Source organism: Cervus elaphus, chromosome 3 (genome assembly GCF_910594005.1).
Source record: "Cervus elaphus chromosome 3, mCerEla1.1, whole genome shotgun sequence".
NCBI classification, from domain to species: domain Eukaryota; kingdom Metazoa; phylum Chordata; class Mammalia; order Artiodactyla; family Cervidae; genus Cervus; species Cervus elaphus.
The window spans coordinates 34,380,797-34,407,129 of NC_057817.1; the positions used below are offsets into that span (position 1 = coordinate 34,380,797).

The 26,333-nt window shown below is 39.6% G+C and overlaps 1 protein-coding gene across 2 annotated transcripts in view; it reads right to left on the reverse strand.

Annotated features, from left to right (window-relative positions):
* Positions 1-26,333, reverse strand: part of ANO6 (anoctamin 6) — a 238,979-nt gene that overhangs the window by 126,970 nt on the left and 85,676 nt on the right. For both annotated transcript variants that reach the window (XM_043886376.1, XM_043886382.1), the window contains one exon: positions 2,924-3,003. In XM_043886376.1, the coding sequence (XP_043742311.1) occupies positions 2,924-3,003 (80 nt within the window). The remainder of the gene's footprint in view (positions 1-2,923; positions 3,004-26,333) is intronic.

Genomic DNA, 26,333 nt, shown 5'->3' on the forward strand with positions numbered 1-26,333 from the left:
CCAACCATCTCATCCTCTGTCGTCCACTTCTCCTCCTGCCTTCAATCTTTCCCAGCATCAGGGTCTTTTCAAATGAGACAGTTCTTTGCATCAGGTGGCCAAAGCATTGGAGTTTCAGCTTCAACATCAGTCCTTCCAATGAATATTCAGGATTGATTTCCTTTAGGATAGACTGGTTGGATCTCCTTGCAGTCCAAGGAACACTCAAGAGTCTTCTCCAACACCACAGTTCAAAAGCATCAATTCTTTGATGCTCAGCTTTCTTTATAGTTCAATTCTCACATCCATACATGGCTACTGGAAAAACCATAGCTTTGACTAGAAGGACCTTTGTTGGCAAAGTAATGTCTCTGCTTTTTAATATGCTATTTAGGCTGGTCATAACTTTTCTTCCAAGGAGCAAGCATCTTATTAATCTCATGGCTGCAGTCACCATCTGCAGTGATTTTGAAGCCCAAGAAAATAAAGTCTGTCACTGTTCCCCCATCTATTTGCCATGAAGTGATGGGACCGGATGCCATGATCTTAGTTTTCTGAATGTTGAGTTTTAAGCCCATTTTTTCCCTCTCCTCTTTCACTTTCATCAAGAGGCTCTTTAGTTCTTCTTCACTTTCTGCCATAAGGGTGGTGTCATTGGCGTATCTGAGGTTATTGATATTTCTCCCAGCAATCTTGATTCCAGCTTGTGCTTCCTCCAGCCCAGCATTTCTCATGATGTACTCTGCACATAAATTGAATAAGCAGAATGACAATATACAGCCTTGATGAACTCCTTTCCTGATTTGGAACCAGTCTGTTGTTCCATGTTCAGTTCTAACTTGCTTCCTGACCTGTATACAGATTTCTCAAGAGGCAGGTCAGGTGGTCTGGTATTCCCATCTCTTGAAGAATTTTCCACAGTTTGCTGTGATCTACACAGTCAAAGGCTTTGGCATAGTCAATAAAGCAGAAGCAAGTGTGAAAGTCTATATAGTGTAAGAAAATCAGATTCCTCCCTGAACACAATATGAACACACAATTAGAGAAAGGTACTAGCCAGGACATAGAGATCTGATATCAGCCACTCAAGCAAGGCAAGTGTGATTAACAACTTCAGCTCCATCACGTGGTCCTCAGAAATGACTCTAGATATTCTTGAGGCATGACGGTGACAACAAAAATATGGAGGCTTAACCTGAAAATCTCCTTTCAGCGTGGGTATCCTAAGACTCTTTTTTTTTTTTCTAAGACTCATTTTTAAAACAAGGGTCCCCAAAAGGAAGCATAGCCTATGATCCTCGGGTTCCACCCCTGGTCATTCTATCCTAGTCTCACCAGTCTTCCCACTTTGATAAGGGAAAACTGGTGGGTTAGCACTGAAGATGGAAGAAGATCATCAGTGTAATTCCCAGTAGAGACTGTAGCAAAGACACTGCTGAGGCATGCCAGTTTCAAATGTCATTATTACATATACTGAAATCTGTTTTACTTTCACACGGGGAATTGGTGTGGACAATGTGTGTGTTTACCAAGCATACTGACATCTTACTGCACCCAGCTCTTTTCAGAGCTGCTCATATGTTGCTTAAAGATGATCAGTAAAAAGCAGTTAAGAAAACAACAGAACAGAAAAGGGCCAGCTCCATGAGTCTGCGCCAGTATCATACTCAAACATGAAAAAAAAAAATACCTGTGTCAGTTGTCCTTTGGGGCCATGATAGCAGAAATGGGAAAAACCAAAAACTGCTCTGCTACTTTAAGACGCGGGAATATTGGTGAGCAGTCACAATTTTGCTTCGCTGAAAATCTCGCTGAATATAATAGGGAAGTCATTGAATACGATGTCTTTCTATTATATCCAAGTGATTTTCACAGTAGGCAATCTGCTAGTACACCACAGGAGTCTCACACTTTGAAATAAAATGGCACCATGAAAAGAGTCTCATGTGCGATCCCTTTTCAGTCCAGAGCCCTGACTAGTTTCCTTACTCTTGGCTGAACGGCAGGGGTGATCCTTAAAGAATCAATGAGAAGAAGGAAACCACATAATGAGGTGGGGTGGGGTTTTTTGGGGTTTTTTTGTCACTATCCATAATAACTGTGCTCTGCCAATTACTGGAGAGGTGATTATATATCGTATTTTGAAAATAAATTTGAAAAACAGATTTTTCCATTGCTGATGTGGTGGACAAGCCATTTGCAGCAGTAGGCAAAAAGTAAATCTAAGTGCATCCTGGCATGCTCTCCTCACACATCTGGTGCAATAACATGGTACATGAGTCAGAGAAACACTTCTTCCCATCCCCCTCTTCAAAGAGCCCAATATAAAATCCAGTCGCAAGGGCATTCTGCACCAGGCGTCCTATGTGCTTAATTTTCTTTAAACAAGGCATTAATACAATCACAGTAGCGTCTAATAAGATTTTTAATTCCTTGAGGGTAGGAACCATGGCTAATTTTTAATGAGTCCAATTTAGTGAGAGCATTTAGTCCCCTTCTTAACAGAAACAACCAATAGAATACTCCTAGCCCTACAAGACGTATCCATATAGGTTGTGTGACTGAAACCTCCAGAATGAAACATGAAATGGACTGGTCAATGTCCTGGATGTGCTCAGTGGAGATTGGTTTCCAGGGTTACTGACAGCAGAAACTGTAGTAAGGGTGTCAGTGAATAAAGGGGGAGTTTTAGAAACATGACGCTATTTTACTGCAGCGTTCTCATTCGTGATTATAAGCAGCGTGAAGAGCGAGCTTACAGTGCATGATGCAAAGACACTACTTCAGGAACCTGCTCCCCAGAGGACCAGGGCTTTGCATACACATTCGTACCAGCCAGACCTGTGCCAGACCTAGAGCCCCTGAAAGCAAGAACTCAGTTTAAAACAAACAAACCCTCTTTCTCTAGGTAACTGATGCAAATTTAAGATAGAGTAGTACTCACAAATTCCGGGGTTCGGAAGTCCTGCTGACTTTTCAATGATCCAGAACCAGAGGCAGTTGTCTGTTCAAGGTTTTCCAAGGCTGAAAAGAAAGAAACAGAAAAAGAAATGAGCATGAACTTTCATTGACTCCCACACATCTTTTTTTTTTTTTTTTTTGCTTTTAAGTCAGCAGCATCAGATTAACCACTGTGCCTGTGGCACACTCACAAATTGACATTATTTAATGCTTTCAGGTACCAGGACGCTCAAAATCTTCAGCAGCTGTTTCATCTATTGGACAATGCCATGTTTATAGGATATTAGGTCTTAAAATGCTCTGGGCTAGATCTACCATGGAAAATCATTTAGCCTCTACATGTAAGGACACAGCAACTAAATGTTATACAATTCCAGTTCAGGAACACTTTAGCCTATTGATGTCCTTTTTTCCTCTACTATGTCTCAGGAAACTGATGTGAAATCATTTTAGGGTAGTAATTTCAAAATCGGCTGAAAAGCACTATCTAATAGAAATATACTGGGAGCCAAACAAAATGTTCTAGTAGCTACATTAAGAAAAATAAATAGGTAAAATTATTTTTAGCAATAAGATTTAACTTGATATACCTAGATTATCATTTCAATGTGTATATTCAATATGAAAATTATTAAATATTTTACATTTGTAGGTATTAGTCTTATACTCACAACATCTCAGTGTGAACTAGCCACATTTCAAAATCTCAGTAACTTCATGGGACCAGTGGTTACTACACTGGACAGCACAGTGTTAGAAAGATAAAGAAGCCAAATTCAGAGAGTGGGCATTCTGCAAGACACTAGTCTCCTCTTGTAAACAAGTTCCCGATGTGAATAAAAGCGACTGTTCCAGATTAAAACACATTAAGAGAACAAACAATCATCTGAAGTGTGTGGTTCTGGGCTGGATCCTGCTTTAAACAATCCAAATATGAAAGACTTCCAAACAAAATCTGGAAAATTTGAATATTGATTAAATGTTGGATTATATTAATATCAATAAGTGTGATATTGCAATTTTGGCCATGTAGGAAAATGTTCTTAGTTAAATAAACTAACATAAATAATCTTAAATATTATTAAGCATTTAAAATAATCTCATGTATCAACAGATCCAGCCTCTTCAACAAATCAATGACATGAAATATGTAGAGTATTAGAGATTTGAAGAACCCTAAGGAGCTTCAAACAGTGTTCTGTGACAACCTAGAGGGGTAGGATGAGCTGGGAGGTGAGACAGGGACATACGTATACCTATGGCTGATTCACGTTGATATATGGCAAAAACCAATACAATACTGTGAAGCAATTATCCTTCAATTAAAAATAAATAAATAAAAATAAAGAGCCCTAAGGAACAGAACTCCAGTGTGTGTTTTTTCCCATGCCACCAAACAATCAATTCAGTTCTGACATGATCTACCTGAACGTAGCATCAGATTGCACAGGGTACATACGGCCTCAAGACCGCCCCCATTTCAGATGCCAATTGAAGTCCCCGTTGCCACCTGTGCTTCTGACTAAGCAGCTATACAAATCAGAGGTTCCCACCACCCTCTGCTCAGGTTCAATTAATTTGTTAAGAGTGGCTCACAAAATTCAGAGACCCATTTCCTCACACTTCCCAGTGTCTTACAAAGGATGTGATAAAGGATAGAGATGCACAGCCAGATGAAGCGGTCCAGGGGAACGGTGTGTGGGGACGGGGGCAGAGCTACCACACCTTCCCAGGTACACCGCTCTCCCCACATCTCCACGTGTTCCCCAATCTGAAGATCTCCAAATCTGGTCCTTTTGGGGTTTTATACATGTATACATGAAAGTCACTCAGTTGTTTTCGACTCTGTGAACCCACAGACTATACAGTCCATGGAATTCTCCAGGCCAGAATACTGGAGTGGGTAGCCTTTCCCTTCTCGAGGGGATCTTCCCAACTCAGGGATCGAACCTTCCCCTACATTGCAGGCAGATTCTTTACCATCTGAGCCACAAGGCAAGCCCAATGGAGGCTTCATTACAGAGGCATGATTGACTGATGATCAGTGGCTGTTGGCAACTGATTAAACTTGTCCTCTCCCCTACCCAGGGGCCAGGGAGGTGGAACTGAAAATTTCTATCCTCAAATCACTTAGTGGGTTTAGTGGGTTGCCCAGGTGTCCAGCTCCCCACTCCTTTGGTTACCTAGGGGCTATCAGAGCACCTCATTAAATGTAATAAAGGGCATCTTTATCCCTCTCATCACTTAGGAAATTCCAAGTGTTTTTTAAAAAGGAGCTCCATGGGAATTCCCCAGAGTCTAGTGGTTTGGGTTCCAGGCTCTCACTGCTTCCATCCCTGGTCAGGGAACTAAAATCCCACAAGCCACAAGGTGTGGTCAAAAATAAATAAGTGTAAATAAATAAATAAGTTGCCCTTTGGACTTCCCTGGTGGTCCAGTGGTTAAGACACTGTGCTTCTAATGCAGGGGATGAGGATTCAATCCCTGATTAGGGAAATAAGATCCCACATGCTGCATAGCATGACCAAAAAATTAAAAAAAAAAAAAAAAAAAAAGGAGCTCTGTGCCAAGAACCAAGGAAGAGTAAATATATACTTATTACAAATCACAATGTCACAACAACCACTAGCTACATGTGGTACTCAACTGGATCCTAACTTCAAGAAACTAGCTATAAAGGTTTTTGTTTATCAAAACTAGGGAGACTGAGCATGTAATAAGCATTAAGTTATGTTAAATTACTTTTAATGTTATGAAATGTAGTGACTTTTAATTGCATATTGATTTTAAAAAATCCATTAGAGGATTTTATGAACAAAATGGTTAGGTTCCTACAGAACCAGAAAAATTCCCTTCAATGGCCCAAAGGGCAGCTGAGTATGTATAGGTGAGGGTCACTAAGAGATCTCTAAGTGTTTAACAAAACCAAACTATCAGTCAACAATTAAGTTACTTAGCTTTGGCACTTCACTACCCCAATATCGGGATTAGATTTTAGGTTCACTCAGAATCTTGCCCACTATAATCCTATGAATTGTAATCCTATGGATTGCAAGAAAATGCCAGTAGAAAAGGACACAAACAAATGATTCTAATGCTTCTGAAAAACGGAGTTCATTACAGTGAACCAAAGCAGAAACAAGAAATAGATGAGGGGAGCCAAACAAGGCTTGCAGAGCTGAGACCTGAGCCAAAATAAGGTGCCTGCTCCTGAGAACTCTGGTGGGTGACAGCAAGTAGCACACAGTCTGTTACACTCAGGGAACTGGAATAAACCTGGTTATTTCAACATCAGAACAAGAGTTGTCCAACATAATTACATGCTTGCAGATCACCTTTAAAAGTTGTCAAAATACATGTTTAGACTAGCGGCTATGAGGATCGGTTATCAACTGGTGTTTTGTAGTTTGGTTTAGAGCAAAAAGAAAAGACCTAACCTTTTCACAGAAGAAAGATAGATAGTATCAAATAAATTATATCTGTGGTACTTATGATTTTTTTTCTTTTTTTTCTGGCAGAACTAGCAAATCAATGAAACATAATACTGCAGGTATTTTTTAAATGATTACCATCAATCTGATGGAATGACTTGATTTTGCATCTTATCTGTATTCCTTTATAAATAGATGCTCAGTTTATCCATTATGTTCCTGGGGTCAACAGATGGGACAGAGCTGCTATCAGTGATTTTTTCTTTTAAACGAAAGGATAAGCTTAAGAAAGTACAAATTTTGCCTAAACACAGAGAAGAAAGCAGATGTATTACCCAGATGTTCTATCAAATTAAAGGCATCTATGCAGCTTGACAGGATTTGAGAGAGAAAATACAGAACTATTTATAGTTTTAGTTATTCTGCTGGTAATGGAAACTAATAGATTCACTAGTTAATGTCAACGCAAAGGAGAAACTGTAAATTTAAGTGAATAAAACAAAAATGGCTTTATTGAAACATCATCTAGGTAGAACAAAGCTGCAGCTGTTGCTCTTATGACCTAATATAGTACTGAGAAGCAAATGATTTATGATGCTAATATGATAATTATACTTCCCTACTAAGGGGCTCCGGTTACTGTTTGATATTCTCATTTCTGGTAATCTAACATAGTTGAAAAAGTTCATTTCTCAGCAAAAATAAAATAGTCAAAATCAAGGTGACACTTTGAGGGCTTTTTATCAAAATAGGTTCAGAATCAGAGGGAAAAAATTCTAAAAAGGCAAAAATGTTCATTTTTGTTTTCTTCTTGATATAAGTCATTTTAAAATAGAGTATTTGGGAATACATTTTTAGCATTGCCATAATGCCTTACTTTGTACTACAGAAGTACCTCCTTGAATGGCATCATGATTAGCTCATTTAGTTTTGGCATTTGGAATATAAAAAGCATGTGGGACTTCTATGTTACCTGTTCATCAGAGCTGCTGAGAAAACTGGTTACTCTATGAAAAGTCTTTGCCTTGACATGTCAATAACATTTTGTACGGATGCAAAATTAAAGTTCAACTGGAAATCAGGTTCAACAAACATTAATTGCCTGGTTTATACGTATTTTGCACAGTCATTGTCTTCTTCTGCCCTGGAGATACTAAGAAGAAACAAAGTTACCTCTTTTGAGTAAAGGAATTTGAAGCATGATAAATGCTATTTTTAGGATAATTAGTTAAGTGCTAGGCTAGACAGACTAATGGAGTATTGTAGGACTACCAAAGAAAACATAGTATACACATATATCAACTGATTTATTACTGGCAAAACTCAAATAATTTAGGATTTGGTCAAAAGAAATTCGCTATTTAGTTTCCCTAACTTTATGAATCACATAGCAATTAGTTTAAAACTAAAAAAGAAAAAACAACAAAAATATTTTTAAAACTTTATCAATGCAGTTACTATAGTAAGATTAAAGGAATAAAGTCATAGGTGGTACTAGTTGTGACATTCATGAAGGGCCCAATAGAAATGTGTAGACGTCCACTCACAATAATGGGTTAATAAGAAAACAGTAGAAACCTCAGCAGAAAGTTGCAGTTCACATGATTACTTGTCCATCAATCAGAAATGAAAATCACTCTAATTGCAAAATGAAGAGAAAACTTCTACAGCAAAGATGAGTAAGATTTACCTAAAATGGGTAATAAAAAGACCCATTATCTACATTTTATAACTTAGATAATCTATCATCCATCAGAAAATACAAAATGACTTCATGATAACCTCATGGGTAAGACCCAGAGTGCCTGCTAAGCAGTGCCCCAGCAATAAAATTAATCAGAATTAGGCATATACACAGCATCAGTACAGCAGGTCATTGGGTTCAAATGACATATTGTTTATGGTGACTGGTTGTGACTGAAATCATCAGAGGAATAGCAAGTATATGAGAGACAGCAGGGAAAAACAGACCATGGCCTGGTGCAAAGGGCCTGAATTAAGGAGACTGACTGGGTTGATCTGCAACTTAGTTGCATGATCCTGGGCAATGACTTATTCTCAGTTTATCTGAAACTAGTGATAAAATTACTTCCTCTGGTTATCTCACAGGTTGTGCAAAGAACACGAATAACAATTCAAAACCATGTTGTAAAAAAAATAAACATTATCTAAACATAAATTAAGTTCTTGTACATAGAACCTAATCATATCATGTCATGATATAAAGAAACGTAAACAGAAACTTCCTGGGTGTATTATAAAATGTCTGGCACTTCTAAAGGTCTGATCTTACTTCATCTTCTTTTTATCCTTATTTTCACAGATGATGAAAAACTGCAGGTTATCAGTTGCCTGAAATCAACCACTATAAGTGATATAATGGGAACATAATTCCAAAACTGTACATCTTTTTTAATATACTAATGTCTCCTAAACTGCTCTAAATAATTCCAAGAAGCCCTCTAATGCTAAACATAAGTTGATAAGAAATTAAATTAGCACTGTGAGTATAAGTCAGAAAAGATTCTTAAAAGCAAATAATGAAAAAAATGCAGTGAAATTTATTGATATAGCATTCACAATTGGAAGAATTAATAGAAAAGCTCCAAAAAATAAACAAATACAATATTCTGACAAGTAATTAAAGATATTCATGTGCCAAGGATGGAGCTAAGCAATATGAGTACAAATATTAGGATGAAGATGGTATAGAAACTGTCTTCAGGAATCCCATGATTTAGAGAATGTACAATTAAAGAAATGTTCAAAGAATGGCCCATATCACCTTAGGATATGAAGATACGTTCACATATTCATACTGGGCAGCATGTCTAGTGATCTGCCAGATAGTCCTATACCTGAAACTCTCTTTGCCCACTGGACTACAAGTCTATGAAAAGTGGATATTAGCATATTATCTAATGTTTGACCTGAATACCAACACCCACCAGTCACTATTTTTAAAGCAACCACACACTTGGACCACCATTTCCTGTCACTCCATAATATCCAGATATAACGCAGGCTTGCCCAGTCTCCATGCCCACACCATCCAAGGCTAAGCCTAGACCCCACATCTAGATTAAGCCTAGTCTAACATCATCCTATGGCATCACACTTGGTCTCCAGATTCCAGTGTCTCTTCCTTTGGCCTCAGTTTTACAGGATCTACTGAGTTTTGATGACAGGTAGGTGAAAATCTCTTTTCCCTATTACCAGAGGCTGTAAATTTACAGATTATAAGCCTCAAAATATTAACTGCAATTCTAAAACGGGGCCAAAGAGTCATTATCAATGAAAAGAAAGTTAATAATGAAATATAAAACACAAAGACAGGAGAATTTCTTTCCAGGCTAAGATGGCTGTGTTCTACTACCCAGGGCAGTGGGCTTGATTCATAAAACCTCTACACAGTATAACCCTGTGGCTTCAGGCACATCCATCCACCCATCAACCTTAAGTCTCAGTTTCCTCACCATTAAAATGTAGATTATAATAGCTACAAGCTTCCCTGGTGGCGCAGGTAGTTAAGAATCTGCCTGCAATGCAGGAGACCCAGGTTCTATCCCTGGGTTGTGAAGATCTCTGGAGAACGGAAAGGCTACCTACTCTAGTATTTTTACCTGGAGAATTCCATGGAGAGAGGAGCCTGGTAGGCTACAGTCCATGGGGGCAAATAGTTGGACATAACTAAGTGACTAATATTTTCACTTTCTATAATACCTACATCAGTAAGTGAAAAATAAACTGACACATATATAAAAGTGACTTGAAGACTGTTAAATATTAATACTACATAACTACTTTTTTTAAACTTCATTCTTTAATAAATTTTGTTGTCCTTTACCTTGTTCAGTCAGTCAGTCCAGTCGTGTCCAACTCTTTGCGACCCCATGAATCGCAGCACGCCAGGCCTCCCTGTCCATCACCAACTCCCAGAGTTTACTCAAACTCATGCCTATCGAGTCAGTGATGCCATCCAGCCATCTCATCCTCTGTCGTCCCCTTCTCCTCCTGCCCCAAATCTCTCCCAGCATCAGGGTCTTTTCCAATGAGTCAACTCTTCGCATCAGGTGGCCAAAGTACTGGGGTTTCAGCTTCAACATCAGTCCTTCCAATGAACACCCAGGACTGATCTCCTTTAGGATGGACTAGTTGGATCTCCTTGCAGTCCAAGGGACTCTCAAGAGTCTTCTCCAACATCACAGTTCAAAAGCATCAATTCTTCGGTGTTCAGTTATCTTTATAGTCCAACTCTCACATCATTACATGACTACTGGAAAAACCATAGCTTTGACTAGAAGGACCTTTGTTGGCAAAGTAATGTCTCTGCTTCTTAATATGTTGTCTAGGTTGGTCATAACTTTTCTACCAAGGAGCAAGTGTTTTTTAATCTCATGGCTGCAGTCACCATCTGCAGTGATTTGAAGCCCAAGAAAATAAAGTCTGTCACTGTTTCCCCATCTATTTGCCATGAAGTGATGGGATTGGATGCCATGATCTTTGTTTTTCGAATGTTGAGTTTTAAGTCAACTTTTTCACTCTTCTCTTTCACTTTCAAGAGGCTCTTTAGTTCTTCACTTTCTGCCATAAGGGTGGTGTTATCTGCGTATCTGAGGTTATTGATATTTCTCCCAGCAATCTTGATTCCAGCTTGTGCTTCATCCAGCCCAGTGTTTCTCGTGATGTCCTCTGCATATAAGTTAAATAAGCAGGGTGACAATATACAGTCTTGACGTACTCCTTTTCCTATTTGGAACCAGTTTATTGTTCCATGTCTGGTTGTAATTGTTGCTTCTTGACCTGCATACAGATTTCTCAGGAGGCAGGTAAGGTGGTCTGGTATTCCCATCTCCTTAAGAATTTTCTACAATTTGTTGTGATCCACACAGTCAAAGGCTTTGGTGTAATCAATAAAGCAGAAGTAGATATTTTTTCTGGAACCCTCTTGCTATTGTGATGATCCAAGGAATGTTGGCAATTTGACCTCTGGTTCCTCTGACTTTTCTAGATCCAGTTTAAACATCTGGAATTTCACAATTCATGAATTGTTGAAGCCTGGCTTGGAGAATTTTGAGCATTACTTTACTAGCGTGTGAGATGAGTGCAATCATGCGGTAGTTTGAGCATTGACATTGCCTTTCTTTGGGATTGGAATGAAAACTGACCTTTTCCAGTCCTGTGGGCATGGCTGAGTTTTGCAAATTTGCTGGCATATTGAGTACAACACTTTCACAGCATCTTCTTTTAGGATTTGCAATAGCTCAACAGTGGAGGAATTCCATCACCTCCACTGGCTTTGTTCCTAGTGATGCTTCCTAAGGCCCACCTTACTTCGCATTCCAGGATATCAGGCTCTAGGTGAGTGATCACACCATCATGGTTATCTGGGTCATGAAGATTTTTTTTTGTATAGTTCTGTGTAGTCTGCCACCTCTTCTTAATATCTTCTGCTTCTGTTAGGTCCATACCATTTCTGTCCTTTATTGTGCCTATCTTTGCATGAAATGTTCCTTTGGTAACAAAATCACTAGACTTTACAGGTCTAGTATTAATAAAATCTGTTGTGTTGCTATGGAATCAAAAACTGAATTACTGCATTGCTACTGCTACTGCTAAGTCACTTCCGTCGTGTCCGACTCTGTGGGACCCCATCCCTGGGATTCTCCAGGCCAGAACACTGGAGTGGGTTGCCATTTCCTTCTCCAAATTACTGCATTACTAGCTATTAATATCAAAATAGTGTTTTTCAATTGGTCTTCTCATTAAAGTATAGAAAAGAGATATAAAATGAGTGATTATTTTAAATAAATTAATTTGCAGCTTATACTGAACAGAATCTCAATCACATAGTAATGTGTGTGCATGCTAAGTCACTTCAGTTGTGTCTGATTCTTTGTGACCCCATGGACTGCAGCCCTCCAGGCTCCTCTGTCCATGGGACTCCCCAAACAAGAACACTGGAGTAGGTTGCCATGCCTACTTTCTCACAAATTGGCTAGTTCCAAGAAAGAGAAAATCTGGGTGAAAAAAAAGAGAGAGAAAAGCTATCCATCTCATTATCACACTGTATGATCATGACTTGATTTTGTTCTCCACTTGGTCTATGACCTCTTAGAGAGCAAGCCCGTGTCTTAAGCTACTGGAATAACACTTAGCATATTAAGGATGTTCCACTGGGCAGTGAACAAATGATAGAACGAATTATTAGCGTTTTGTCAGTCTAGAAAAGTTACTAGCACTCAGTCCCTCAAAATGGACTTACTTATCTAACAAAAAAGATATTTTATATTTCTAGAAATACATTGCATTGAACCACACTGAGATATATCCACATACAAAACAGGCCAACAGGAGAATGTCCCTTCAAGACAGCAGTCTTTTAGTGTTTGGACAATATTCATAAAAAGGAGGGACTCTGCCTCTTCTCCACCCTGCCCACTGATCCAGCAAAATATCAGCCAGAAACATTTCCTACCTGCAGCACAGAAGACATCATGTAAGAAGGAAACAGCCAATTTGGTGAGTCCCTTGGGCATCTCATCCTCCCAGCCCTACCCCAAGTGGCAACTCTAAGGATTTCCTCCATCCACAAATAACAATACTATTCCTGAGAAGAGCTCCAGAAAATATAATTTCTCCATCTTGTTACATTCCCAGTGATGCTTAGTGTTGTTTTAGTTCTTCTAAATAGCCTTTCCCTATTCCCACAAACGTGTCCCAATAAGTCAGCTCCAGAGATATTCCTGGAAGTTAAACATGTCTCTTTTTGAACTCACATTATTCATTCTCACATCCCAACCAGATGAGTTAATGCTTTCCTAGGAAAGCCCAATATATATCACAAACCTATCAGATTCTGATTGAGTTTATTAGTTTCTTCATCATCTAAAAAAGTTTTATTGCAGTAACATATATACATCACAAAAACTGCCATATAAATCATTCTTAAGTGTACAATTTGGTGGCATTAATTCTGTTCACAAAGTTGTGCAATCATAACCACTGTTTCCAAAACTTTTTCTTTTTTTAAAATCACCCCCAGAGACTCTGGGAACCATTAAGCAACAACTCCATACTTCCTCCTTCCTCTAGTTCACAGTAACCCCTGATCTACTTTATCTTTCCGAATTTGCCTATTCTAGATGTTTCATATAAATAGAATCATGATATTTGTCCTTTTGTTCACTTAGCATAATCATGTCAAGGTTCATCTATGTTGCACTGTGTATCAAAACTTCTTTCTTTTTTTTGGTTGAATAATATTCCATTGTAGGTATATACTACATTTTGTTTATATATTCATCTGTTGATGAACACTTGAGTTGTTTCCACCTTCAGCTATAGTGAATAATACTGCAATGAAACAACAGTGTATACATATCTGTTTAGGTCTCTTGCTTTCAGTTCTTCTGTGTATATACCTAGTAGTGGAATTGCTGAGTCATGCAGTAATTTTATTTTTAGCTTTCCAAGGAACCACCAAATTGTTTTCTGCAGTGCTTATACCATTTTACATTCCCATCAGCAATGCAGGAGGGTGTCAGCTTCCCCATATCCTTACCAATACTTGTAATTTTCTGTTTTTTAAAAATCAGCAGTTCTAGCGTATGTGAAATGATGTCGTGATTTTGACTTGCATTTCTCTAATGACAAATTATGCTAACATCTTTTCATGCAAAACTGACCATTTGAAGATCTTTTTTGGAGAAATATCTACTCAAGTCCTTTGCCCATTTTTTACTTGGATTCTCTGTCTTTTCATAAAGCTGTAAGAGTTTTTTTCGTATTCTGGATATTAAAGGCTAATCAGATAAATTATTTCCAAATGGTTTTCCCACAATTATTTTTTTTTTCGTTTTCTTGATATTATCCTCTGTTGCACTAAAGTTTTCATTTTGAAAAGTCCAATTTATCTATTTTGCTGTTATTGTCCATACTCTTGGTGTTCTAAGAACCCACTGCCAAATCCAAGGTCATAAAAGTTTACCTTTATCTTCTAACGGTTTTATTGTTTTGGCTCTTATAGTTAAGTTTTTGATCCATTTTGCGTTAATTTATATATGTGATGTGAGGTTGGGGGCCAACTGCATTCTTTTGGCATATGGAATCCAGTTATCACAAAAACATTTGTTTAAAAAAAGACTCTTTTTTCCACATTGAGTGTACTTGGCACCATTTTCAAAAATCAATTGGTCATTTCAGGGCAATTTCATAACTCTCAGTTCTGTGCTGTTGGTCTATACGTTTATCCATATGCACGTATCTCATTGTTTTGATTACTGTAGTAGCTCTCTAGTAAGTTTTGAAATCAATAAATGTGAGTCCTTCAATTTTATTCTTCTTTTTCAAAATCGTTTTGGCTATTCGGGGACCCTTGCAACTCCACATGAATATGAGTCAGCGTTTTCATTTCTGCATCCTTTGTCATTTTAACAAATGTATTTTGAAAATTTTAGATTTAATAACATGAACAACAGTGGATCTTAAAATTGAACTAATTTTTATTAAATTTTACCAATTTGGTATTACTTTTTAAAACTCTGGCTAAGATGGTTGATGCTCTGTAAAGGACAAGTGGTATCAATTATAGAAGTATCTTCCAACAACATCTTGGAAAGCTATCACTGTCACTCCAAAGTCCAACTGCTTCCAGTCTCTTAAGACCCCCAGGGTTCCCAATGGAATACCACCCTGAGTTTGTAGTTGGCTATGGTTCAGCTGAAACTTGGTTCTAGTCATTGATCTGTTAGTTCCCAGATTACAGTGATTATACATGTCCTGGGGATGAAAGAAGATACCACACACACATTTCTATTGTCTTTAAACTCAAAGCACATGTGAGTCATAACTCCATGCTTAATCTACCACAGTAGGCTTGATTTCAAAGTAAGTTTTTAAAGCCTAGGAGGGATGAGAACATAGAAATACAAGAAAAAAAACACTATAGGTCCACATTCCCTTATCTAAAACTTTTGCTGCCAAAGTTCAGAATTTTTCTGAATTCAGAAAGAAAATAACTCTTCTCTGTATATATTGTATATTATTATGCAATCTCAGTGGGGCCTGGGACAGCATCTCTTACTCAAGCATAATCATGTTTTGCAGCCAAAAATGTGAACCCTCTAATGGGATGAGTAAAAAACGTTAAGTAGTCTCATGTTGGCTGTGGTCAGGTTTTTTCATCAGATCTGACAGGTTTTGTAACATGAATTACCAGAAAAATTTTTTTCTATCACTTTTTGGATTTTTGAATTGTGAGTAAGGGTTTATGCAAGTTTAACTACTAAGAGTATATTTAGAACACAATAACAGTAAAGCTCTATTACAGCAGCTTGTCAGATACACATAGAGCAAAAAGCTTGCAACTACCTTAGAATGAAAGCCTAAGAAGGAAAGAGTCCTAGACTTTCATCACTTCTCAACATCTCACAAGCTGGCTGTGGTAGTGGTTTAGTCACTAGAAGTTGTGTTCAACTCTCTGCAATCCCATGGACTGTAGCCTGCCAGGCTCCTCTGTCCATAGGATTTCCCAGGCAAGAATACAGGAATGAGTTGCCATTTCCTTCTTCAATCTCACAAGCTGAATGTTTAGCAAATCAAAATTTCCCCCAGTAATCAGCTACAAATAAACTCTAACCCAGAAAGTGAACCCTAAATTTGCATAAAAGGAAAATCAGAATTGATACATCATTTCTAATTATCAAACTGACAGAAAATAGTTATTAATACCTAACATTAGCCAAAGATGCAAGGACAGATATTGCCATTGTTGGCTTGTGTAAGTTTCTCGGTATCAATTTGACAAATGCAGCAACAGTTTCAGTAACAGTCATACCCTTTGAATTTATAATTCTATTTCTACAAAACAATACTTGCTTTCTTAAATCAACGAGGATACAGCTATATGATGATACATAATGCAATTATTTAATTTTGGAGGAAAATACTCATGACATGGAAAATTTTAACAATGTATTTAATGTGAAAAAGATTATGAGATTTTAGTACATACCCAAAATAGTTGAAAGCAGGAACTCAAATACGTGTACACTAATGTTCATGGCAGCGTTATTCACAACAGCCAAGAGGTAGAAGCAATGTAAGTATTCAACCATGGATAAATGGATAAACAAAACATACAATGGAACATTGCTTAGCCTTGAAAGCAAGTTCTGACACATGTAACAACATGGATGAATTCTAAGGATATTATAGGTGAAATCAGCCAATCATAAAAGGCCAAATACTCTATGATTCCACCTACATGAGGTCCCTGAATAGTCAAATACAGAGGGAAAGAATGTAAATGGTGGTTACCAGAGGCTGGTGGGAGGGAGGAACGGGGAGCCACTGTTTAATGGGTTCAGAGTTTCACTTCTGCAAGATGAACAAGCTCTGGAGTTGGATGGTGGGGATGGTTACACAACGTGAACTTGTTTTATGCCACTGAACCATACACTTAAAAATGGTTACAGTGGTAAGCTTTACGTTATATATATTTTACTACAATGAGAGGAAAAAAAAAAGGGGTAAAGTCTGCCAACAATTGTGGATGAGGTTGTAGGGCAGTAGGAACTGGGAGTTCTTAGATAAGCGGAAATAAGATCTGTGTCACGCTCTACTCTCTCTAGCAGAAACCTCTCTAAAGGGACCTCCCTGGTGGTCCACTGCTTAAGAATTTGCTTTCCAATGCAGGGATGTGGGTTCTTTCCTTGGCTGGGGAATCAAGATACCACATACCATAGGGCAACTAAGCCTACAGACCTCGAGCTCTAGAGCCTACAAGCTGCAACTACCAAGCCCATGCACTGCAACTAAAGAAGCCCACGAGCCCATGTGCTGCAACCAAGACCCAGTGTAGACAAAAAACTGAAAAAAAAAAACAAAAAAAAACAAAACCTCTCTCAGGTTCATAATCGGTGTCAGTGGCGGTGGGTATAGAGGGCTCTCATGGTGCTTTTATCACCTGGTTTGTATTTTAACTCTCCCTTTTGCCATGAATCATTTTCCAATTAACTGAAGAGGGTATTAAAAAAAAAACCAAAAAACCCTGTATATACACTATGATATTTAAATTTTGCGTGGAGGTAAAAATAAACTTAAGCAAAAGATAATGGGTGGCAGAATATCAGGTGTTTTTACTTGTCTATATTTTTCAAATTTTTCACAGTGAACATAATATAAATGTGAACATGTCAAGAAGCAGCTCAGCCTCAACACGCTCAAACCAAAGTTGTTGATTTCTGCCCTGCACTCCGCCTTCGCTCTATAAAAGACTTGTGAACAGTGAATCATCAACAACCATAGAGAACAGTAAACAGTGTTAGTTGCTCAGTCATGTCCGACTCTGTGGGTCCCCATGGATTCAGCCTGCCAGGCTCCTCTGTCCATGGGATTTCCCAGGCAAGAATGCTGAAGTAGGTTGCCATTCACTTCAGGGATCTTCCCAACCCAGGGCTTGATCCTTGGTCTCCGACATAACAGGCAGATTCTTAACCATCTGAGCCACCAGGAAAGTCCTCTACAAAAGACTTGCTATACCCCAAGTCTCCCCCATCTCAGTAATTTGGTCAAATTAATCAGACCAAAACTGCTGGAATCATCCCTGACCCCCCTACCTCCCCCTACCCCCACATTTGGCTCCTCAATAAATCACATCAGTTGAATTTTCACAATCTACCCAGAAACCAGCTACAAGTCACCATTCCCATTGGGCCTAGACAATAGAGACTAACACTTGGAAAGTGCTTACTATGCTCCAGTGCCTCTTTCGTGGTAAGTCCTTTTTATATATGAACCCATCTTCTCCTCACAACTGCCCTAGAAAAGTAAAGATAAGTACTATATAATAGTTTCTTTTATACTCATGAGGAGGCATGGAGAAGCCAAGGATTTTCCGCAAGATTACACAGCTCATAAGCAGGAGAATCCTAATTTGAACCCAGGAGCCCACAGGCTGTACTTGTACCTATTACATTATACTAGGCTTGAATAGCTTGCTTTCCTGCATTATCCAAGTCTCTGTAAAATATCCCTGACTCTGAAACACTGTCCCTCAAATCCTAAATTACATAGCCCCAGAGCAGAGCCCTTGCTCACCCTTCCCTTAGTACTTCATTAAAATCACTTATTACAGATTGTAAGCCAGGGCTGCCCTCGTAGCTCAGTTGGTAAAGAATCCGCCTGCAATTCAGGAAACACCAGTTCGATTCCTGGGTCAGGAAGATCCACTGGAGAAGGAATACGTTACTCACTCCAGTATTCCTGGGCTTCCCTTGTTGGCTCAGCTGGTAAAGAATTTGCCTGCAATGTGGGAGACCTGGGTTCAATCCCTGAGTTGGGAAGATCCCATGGAGAAGGGAAAGGCTACCCAGTCCTGTATTCTGGCCTGGAGAATTCCATGGTCTGTATAGTCCATGGGGTCGCAAATTATGGGGCTTCCCTTGTGGCTCAGCTGGTAAAAAATCTGCCTGCAATGCAGAAGAGGTTCGATTCCTGGATTGGGAAGATCCCCTGGAGAAGGGAAGGGCTACCCACTTCAGTATTCTGGCCTAGAGAATTCCATGGACTGTATAGTCCATGGGGTCACAAAGAGTCAGACACAACTGAGTGACTTTCACTTCACTTCTTCATTACAGACTCTGTGAGTTCCATGAGGGCAGAGATTGTGCCCTGTTTGTAGCTGAATCCCAAGTACCTAGGATAGTGTCTGGGCCACAGCAGACACTCTGCAGTTCTCTGCTGAATGACTGGCCAAACAGATGCCTGACTTCTCCATGGCTGGCTGCCTGCTGGAGTCAGACAGACCCGAACTCAAATCCAGACCCATCACTTCCTAACTGTGACTTTCGGCGGCTTAACCAACCTTTCTATGCTTCAGAGTCTACACTGACAAATGGGGCTAATGGTATTGATTAAGGCTGTTTGGCAAAAGAAATGAGCTGTAAAATGTTTAGCATGGCATCTGCACAGAGTAAACATTAGATAAATATTAGCTACAAGTATTATATACTGAGAGGGGGGAAAATGTTACCTTTGAACCTTCCTGAAGCTGTTTTCAATTTTTAAAAAGGAGTATAACCTTTGGAATATGTCACGGAATAAGAATGCTGACAGCAGTTTATTAAATCTTTCATTGTATCAAAAAATTGGAAGGTGTATGTAAATTCGGTCTAATACCGAAAACAAAGAAATGTAAATCCCATCTTTATGCATTCCTACTATATTAATATTCAGATATTTCTGTCCATGATTTAAAGTTTGAATATACAGATACATTTTTCAAGGCACCAGTTAAATAGCAGGCTGAGACAACAAAAATTTCTTCCAAATGAATCAGTTCTTAATAGTTCAGGACATTATCTTAGGCTAAATAGAACTGAAGGCCTACGCCATGAAGGTGACTGAGTTCCCATCAGCCTCGAGTGCTGCCACTGCTCCAGGAAAACGGGATAAGAAAATAAAGGTCAGCCCCAGCAACACAAGCCTCCGCCTCTTCCTCGTTCACCCGTTAATAGCCAGTAGCCTCAGGGGACTGCTCAAAGGTGGGACATCCAGACCTGGGCCCTTCTGCTGAACGAGGGGCGAGGGCCATGACCGTCCTAACTGAGGACCTGGAAAGTGTGCTATTAATAGGTGGCTGTTTGAAGGAAGCTCCGATTTTGGATGCGAAGGGAGGAATCACAGCAAGAAGTATCTGCCCGTGTCCCAGGGTGCCGAGCTGTTTCTGCAGGACTGCAGCGCTAGCGACAAGGACTGCTCTAGATGGGCCTGGGGACGTGGATGATTCCCAGTCCTCACTCTCAGTTTTCTGAGCACAGTGCTTCTCAGCTAGGAATGTAATGCTTTAGAAGGAAGGAATCCGTGCTCTTTGCTCCACGGAAGAATAACCAACTCCTCATGTCTCTTTGTTCATTAAGCGCTGACTGTGTAACTTGAAATACTAGTTCAGTCGCCAGCGGTAGAGACCTCCTACTTCTCTCCCTGGCAGCTGGGGGTGGGGCATGGTGACAGGGGAGGCAGGCAGATCCAAACAGGAACACTCCACCCCAATTTAGGAGCTCTTTTAATGAGCTGGGAAGCTGTTTCTTTTAGAATCCCATCAGGGACTTCAGCCTTGTGATTACCCTCCAGCGGGCCAGAGGCAGCTAAGATGGTTCAGGCGTTTCTACTCTAGAAAATATCACCAAGTAGTTCTTTAATGAGACGTCCAAAATAAAAAGATCACCCGAACCTAGGGAAATCACCTTAGAGAAGAAAATATTTAAATTTTCTCAATATATGTATTTAATGTGCTAATTACTGAAATCATAATACAAATGACTGCTTCTCCCGAAGCAGTGAGTAATAATCCTAAAACTTGTTCCAGGATCAAATGTCTTATGTTACTGGTGCTCTGTGAGCTTATCTCACTCCTTTTTCTTTTCCTGGTCCTTCCTGTCCCTGTAGCAAGTTTACATAAGCATATTTATTTCACACAAAATAATACCTATTATTTATTTAGCATGCAATGTGAACTAAGCACTACAGCTTAGTAAAAACAGCCATTAAGACATTGGCATGTGGGCTTTAGGTAAATAAACACACAAGTGACATCCAGAGAGAACAGATGCCTGCACAGGGTTGGGGAACAGAAGAGATTCCTGAGCCAGCTTGGCTGGGCTGGAAGAGGCTGCCTCTAATATGAGCCCTGAGGAAACAGGAGACCATCTAAGAGTCAGCTAGGACAACAAAATACACAGGGGAACGAAACTGGCAAGGTGAAAAAGCTCGGTAAGTGGGCGCCTCGTGAGCTGACCACAAATCAAAAAAGTCAATGTTTTTAAGTGTTGTCTTCTCTTATTCTACGCAACAATGAACCATTTCTTAATTGAATTGTGACATGCAATGGAAAGTAAATTTAATATGATGACTGGTGACAACCAGTTCAGTGGTTGGACCAAGAAGAAGCTCCAAAGCACTTCCCAAAGTCAAGCTTACACCAAAAAAAGTCATGGTCACTGTTTGGTGGTCTGCTGCCCATCTGATCCACTATAGCTTCCTGAATCACAGCAGTGAAACCATTACATCTGAGAAATATCCTCAGTAAATCAATGAGATGCACCAAAAACTGCAATGCCTGCAGCTGGCATAGTTCAACAGAAAGGAGCCAATTCTTCTCTATGACAATGCCTGACTGCACATCGATACTTCACAAGTTGAGCAAATTGGGCTACGAAGTTTGGCCTTATCCACCATATTCACCTGACCTCTCACCAACCAACTACCACTTCTTCAAGCATCTTGTCAACTTTTTTTGCAGGGAAAATGCTTCCATAACCAGCAGGAGGTAGAAAATGCTTTCCAAGAGTGCATCGAATCCTGGAGTACAGATCTTTATGTTACAGGAATAAATAAACTTATTTCTTGTTGGCAAAAATGTGTTGATTGTAATGGTTCCTGTTTTGATTAATACAGGTGTGTTTGAGCCTAGTTATAATGATTTAAAATTCATGGTCCAAAACTGCAATTACTTTTTCACCAACCTAAATAACACAATGATGGTAGTAGTGGGAATAAACAGAATTAGATGATGTCCAGGGATATTAAGGCCTTAGAATCAACAGGCTGATTGGAGAGAAAGATAAGAGATACCTAGACCAGGAGTCCTGACTGACCTGGGCATCTGGGGTCACTAAGTTAGAAGGCCCTTTAAGCTCTTCAACTCCTCTTTCACCAATTTCAGTAGGAAATCTTAACCTTCTATTTGGGGGAGAGAGTGGAAAACTAGATGCTTTCAAATGAAAACATCACTGAGTTCTGTTGCCCCATCAGCCAAACCACATTCATTTATTCATTCAAACAGCAAGTATCTGTTGCATGTCTGCCACATGCCAGCACAGGGCAAGGCTCTGGGGATGAGAGGCTGCAGACCCTGCCCTCCGCCCCTCTCACTGTGCCCACCCTCCGCAGCCTAGAGCCTCTCTCATACCTTGGTTTCCATTCCCACCCACCTTCTCATGAGTGAACATTCAGCCATTCAGCACTTTTTCCCGTGATTTCAATCTGCTTGTATTTGCCCCTTATGGGCATTTTTCATGCTCAAAATTCTTCCATCTTAAAAAACAAAAACAAAAAAAAACCCCAAACCTTTTTCCTTGGCAACGTAGCAGGATCAAAATGTCAAATGTGCATGCCCTCTGTCCCCACTTTAGGAATTTGTTAAATGGAAATTTGTGTACACATATGAAAAAATATACAAGTAATATATACAAGTATGTTCTGAGGAGCATTATGTGAGGGAGCAAAAATGTCTAAATAAAACTCAAGTATCCAGAGAATACTACAGCACAACAGAATACTATATATCTGCTGCATGTAGCCCAATGTCTAAAATATACAGATTGTGCACCTGAAACTATCACAACATTGCTAATCAGCTATACTCCAATATAAAATAAAAAGTTTAAAAATAAATAAATAAAAATAGAAAAAGAATATATGGATAAAAATCTAAGAATACAAGCTCCAGCAGACTATATAGCAATAAACCCAATTTTTAAAAAGTGTATGTATGTGGTAGCACATGCAGCGAAAATTCTGAAGGATGTGCCTCAAATTATTAACAGTGGTTATAAATGTGATTATGTGAGAGAAATGAGAGAATGTGATTATTGAGGTGAGTCTCAGTCCTTTTAATTTAAAATTTTTATAGTGAGTACAGACTGTTTTAGTAAGCAGAATAAAACAATAAAGATAAGACACTATCATAAAAAGGAAACACAAGTTTATCAACCTTTCCCACTGCATCTACTGCATTATAACACAGTCCAAAATCCTTACTTACTCCCACCAGGGCACTGGGTGAGTTGGTGGGCCTTTGATGGGGATCAGCCTCTACTATCTGGCATCTTGCTCTAGCTAAAGTCATGCATGAGGTGCACACAAATAAACTTAATGTGCCTTTTCCCCCCTTACCTTACATCTCAACAGTCATTAACATAACTGACCATGTGACTGTGACCTCTTGTGAAGGTTCTTTTCCCTTGCTTTCCTTCGCTTGGAGATTCTTACATCTCACTGGTCTCTTCTGTTGGAGCCTCCTCCCTAACTGAACTTTCACTTCTAAAAACATCCAGGGCTCTGTCTGAGGCCCATTCCTCTGTCATCTGCCAGCAGCATCTGTTAACACCTCCAGGCCAAAGCTTCCAAGTGCATCACTCTATTTCCGATGTCTTTTGTGAACACCAGGTTTATACATCCCACTGCCGATGTGATGCCTAGACTGAGAAACCTCCCAGGCGTCTCAGCTGCAGTGTTCACACAGAACTTACGTTTACACATGCGTGCGTGCACATACACAGAGCTATTCTTTCTCCATTACCTCTTGTTTCAGTAAATGGCACCACCATCTATCAGCTCATCCAGACACCTGCGTGTCCTCCTGGACCCCCTTCTCCCCCTCATCCGCACAGTCAACATTCACCAGCGTATGGTGCTCTGCATTTCTTGATGCTGTCTCCCTCTCTCATCTTACACTGCTAAGCCTCCAGGAGCCCTTATCTGGACTATAGCACTAATCTCCTGACCTGCCAGCAACTTTTGCCCCTCCCAATCCTTTCTCCCTAGAGCAGTCAAGAGACCTTTGAAAATACAATTCTGACCAAGTATTCTTTTTCTACTTTAAACCTTTTAGTGGTTTCCCATTAGGAAGAGATTTTCAAATTTATGACAACAAGCATGTGTTATTTCTGTAATGGGGGAAAATAAGAACAATAACTTTTAAAAGAAGTGTGGTGAAAAAGAGACTGTAAGTACAATGAGAGCAGGGGTCGTATCTATTTAACCTGATGCAGACCTTCACTGCCTAGCCAAGGTCTCTGCATACAACTGACCCTAATAAATACTGACTGACTGAACACAGAATAAATGAATAAGATACAGCAGAACTTAGAATGGCCGTAGAGTTGAGGAAGGTATATTTTTGTTTGTTGTGCTTTGTTTTGTAAGATGAGATATATATTCACAGGGTATATATTATGTATTCATACACACACACATGTTGATAGGCAAGAGTGAAAGAAAAACACATAGGAGGAAGCACTGATGGAGAGAGAGGGGTTAACCTCAATCAGGGAAGCAAAGATGAGTGTAAACAAAAATTTACATGTACATCACACACACACACACACACATATTTATACATGGAAAAGAAAGAAAAGCAGTCGAGAGCTTCTCCTGAAGGTTTCCACTTCCTCTCTGGTTTAAGGAGATGATCTACTAAGCATGAGGGGATAGGGTGTGAATAAGGACATGAGGAAAGCAGTGAGAAGTAGAAATCACATCTGTGATTGATGAGAGCCAGTTAGGTGGGTATGGTTCAGTTTCCTTTCTGCTGGCTTTATCCTGAGCTCTACCACTGCTCAAGACTGTTCTTCTTTTTGACCTCTTGCTCCTGAGAAACAGTTCCCCAAAGTCAGTAGTAGAAACAAGTGTTTCATAATAACCTGGAAGACTCTGATGAAATAATTCCTACACCCCACTCCATGAAGATCCTGTCTTCATAAGTGGGGGAGGGGTGGCTCTCATTGTTCTAAGTTTGGTCTCTTGAGCCACAAGTCACTGGCCTCATGGAACACAATTTTTCCCTAGTCACTGTACTGACCACTGCTGAACACACTGGGTCAGCGATCACACCCGTCAGTCAAAACCATACTGAGATGTCCACTCTGTCTTTCCACTTAACTGAGAGAGAGCAACATGGAGCAGAGAGGAAGCATAGATGGGCTGTTATCTACTCACACCCGGCTTGGATGGGGAGGGCACATTTCCTGGTGGGTTACAATCAAGACAGTCATCCCTGCCACAGGATAAAAGCGAAAAAATAGACTTCTTTATTATCTTTCTTGTCCTCCTGGCTCAAAACTAACACTTTATCTACTTATGAGAACTTGAATCCAAGTATGCTTTGGAGTTGAACTGCTATCGCCTGAAAATAGCACAGAGGGAAAAAAAAAAATCAGAAATTTTAACCTTTTAACAGTTTCTTATTCATGAAATATGGGCTGCAATTTTACTTGAGACTTCAAAGATGTCAAAGTTACAGAAACTGACAAATACAAGGAGACAGCTTACATTCTGCATTTTTTCAGCGGGCTGCTGCAATTTTGTTACTAAATCTAGTGCTCAGTTACACATAATTATCTATTTAGAGATAAAACAAACCTAGGGGTACAAAGAGACCTGACAATTATCTATTTCAATTCCCTGGTCTTCTAGATGAGGAAATAATGATGAGAGAGAATGCTCACGATTAAATGCATGCATGCATGCTCAGTCATGTCTGACTCTGCCACCCCATGGACCCACTAAGCTTCTCTGTCCATGGGATTTCCCAGGTAAAAATACTGGAGTGGGTTGCCATTTCCTCCTCCAGGGGATCTTCCCTACCCAAGGATCAAACTCACCTCTCCTGAGTCTCCTGCATTGCAGGAGGATTATTTATCACTTGAGCAATTGCAGCAGCCCCAAGATTAAGTGGTTTGCAGCAAATCTGGGGATAGACCCCAAGTCTCCTAAATCCCAGCCCAGAAAACATTCCATCACATACCAGCCCCCAACTCTGACCGCAAACAAGGAAAGAAGTGAATGTGGTGAAACTGGAGATTCAGAGCATATGTAGAAATCTGTTGCACAAGTATGATCAAATGCCTCATTAACAATTATTTAAAGTACTAAACATATGCATTTAGTTCTGCTCCCTCCTCAAATCAAGAACATAAAAGAGATAAAGACAGAACAGAACTAGAGAGAGTAACACAGTTTTGAAAGATGGAGAGCAAAGAAGCCAAATGGCAACTGGCTGAATAGACAAGACAAAACTCAGACTCAAACCAGGACCACTTAGAAGCAGCCCCATTTAAATGATAAATCCCCAAGATTCTGAGGGTGGTGGCCCCAGGTTCCTCTGAAAATGGTGGT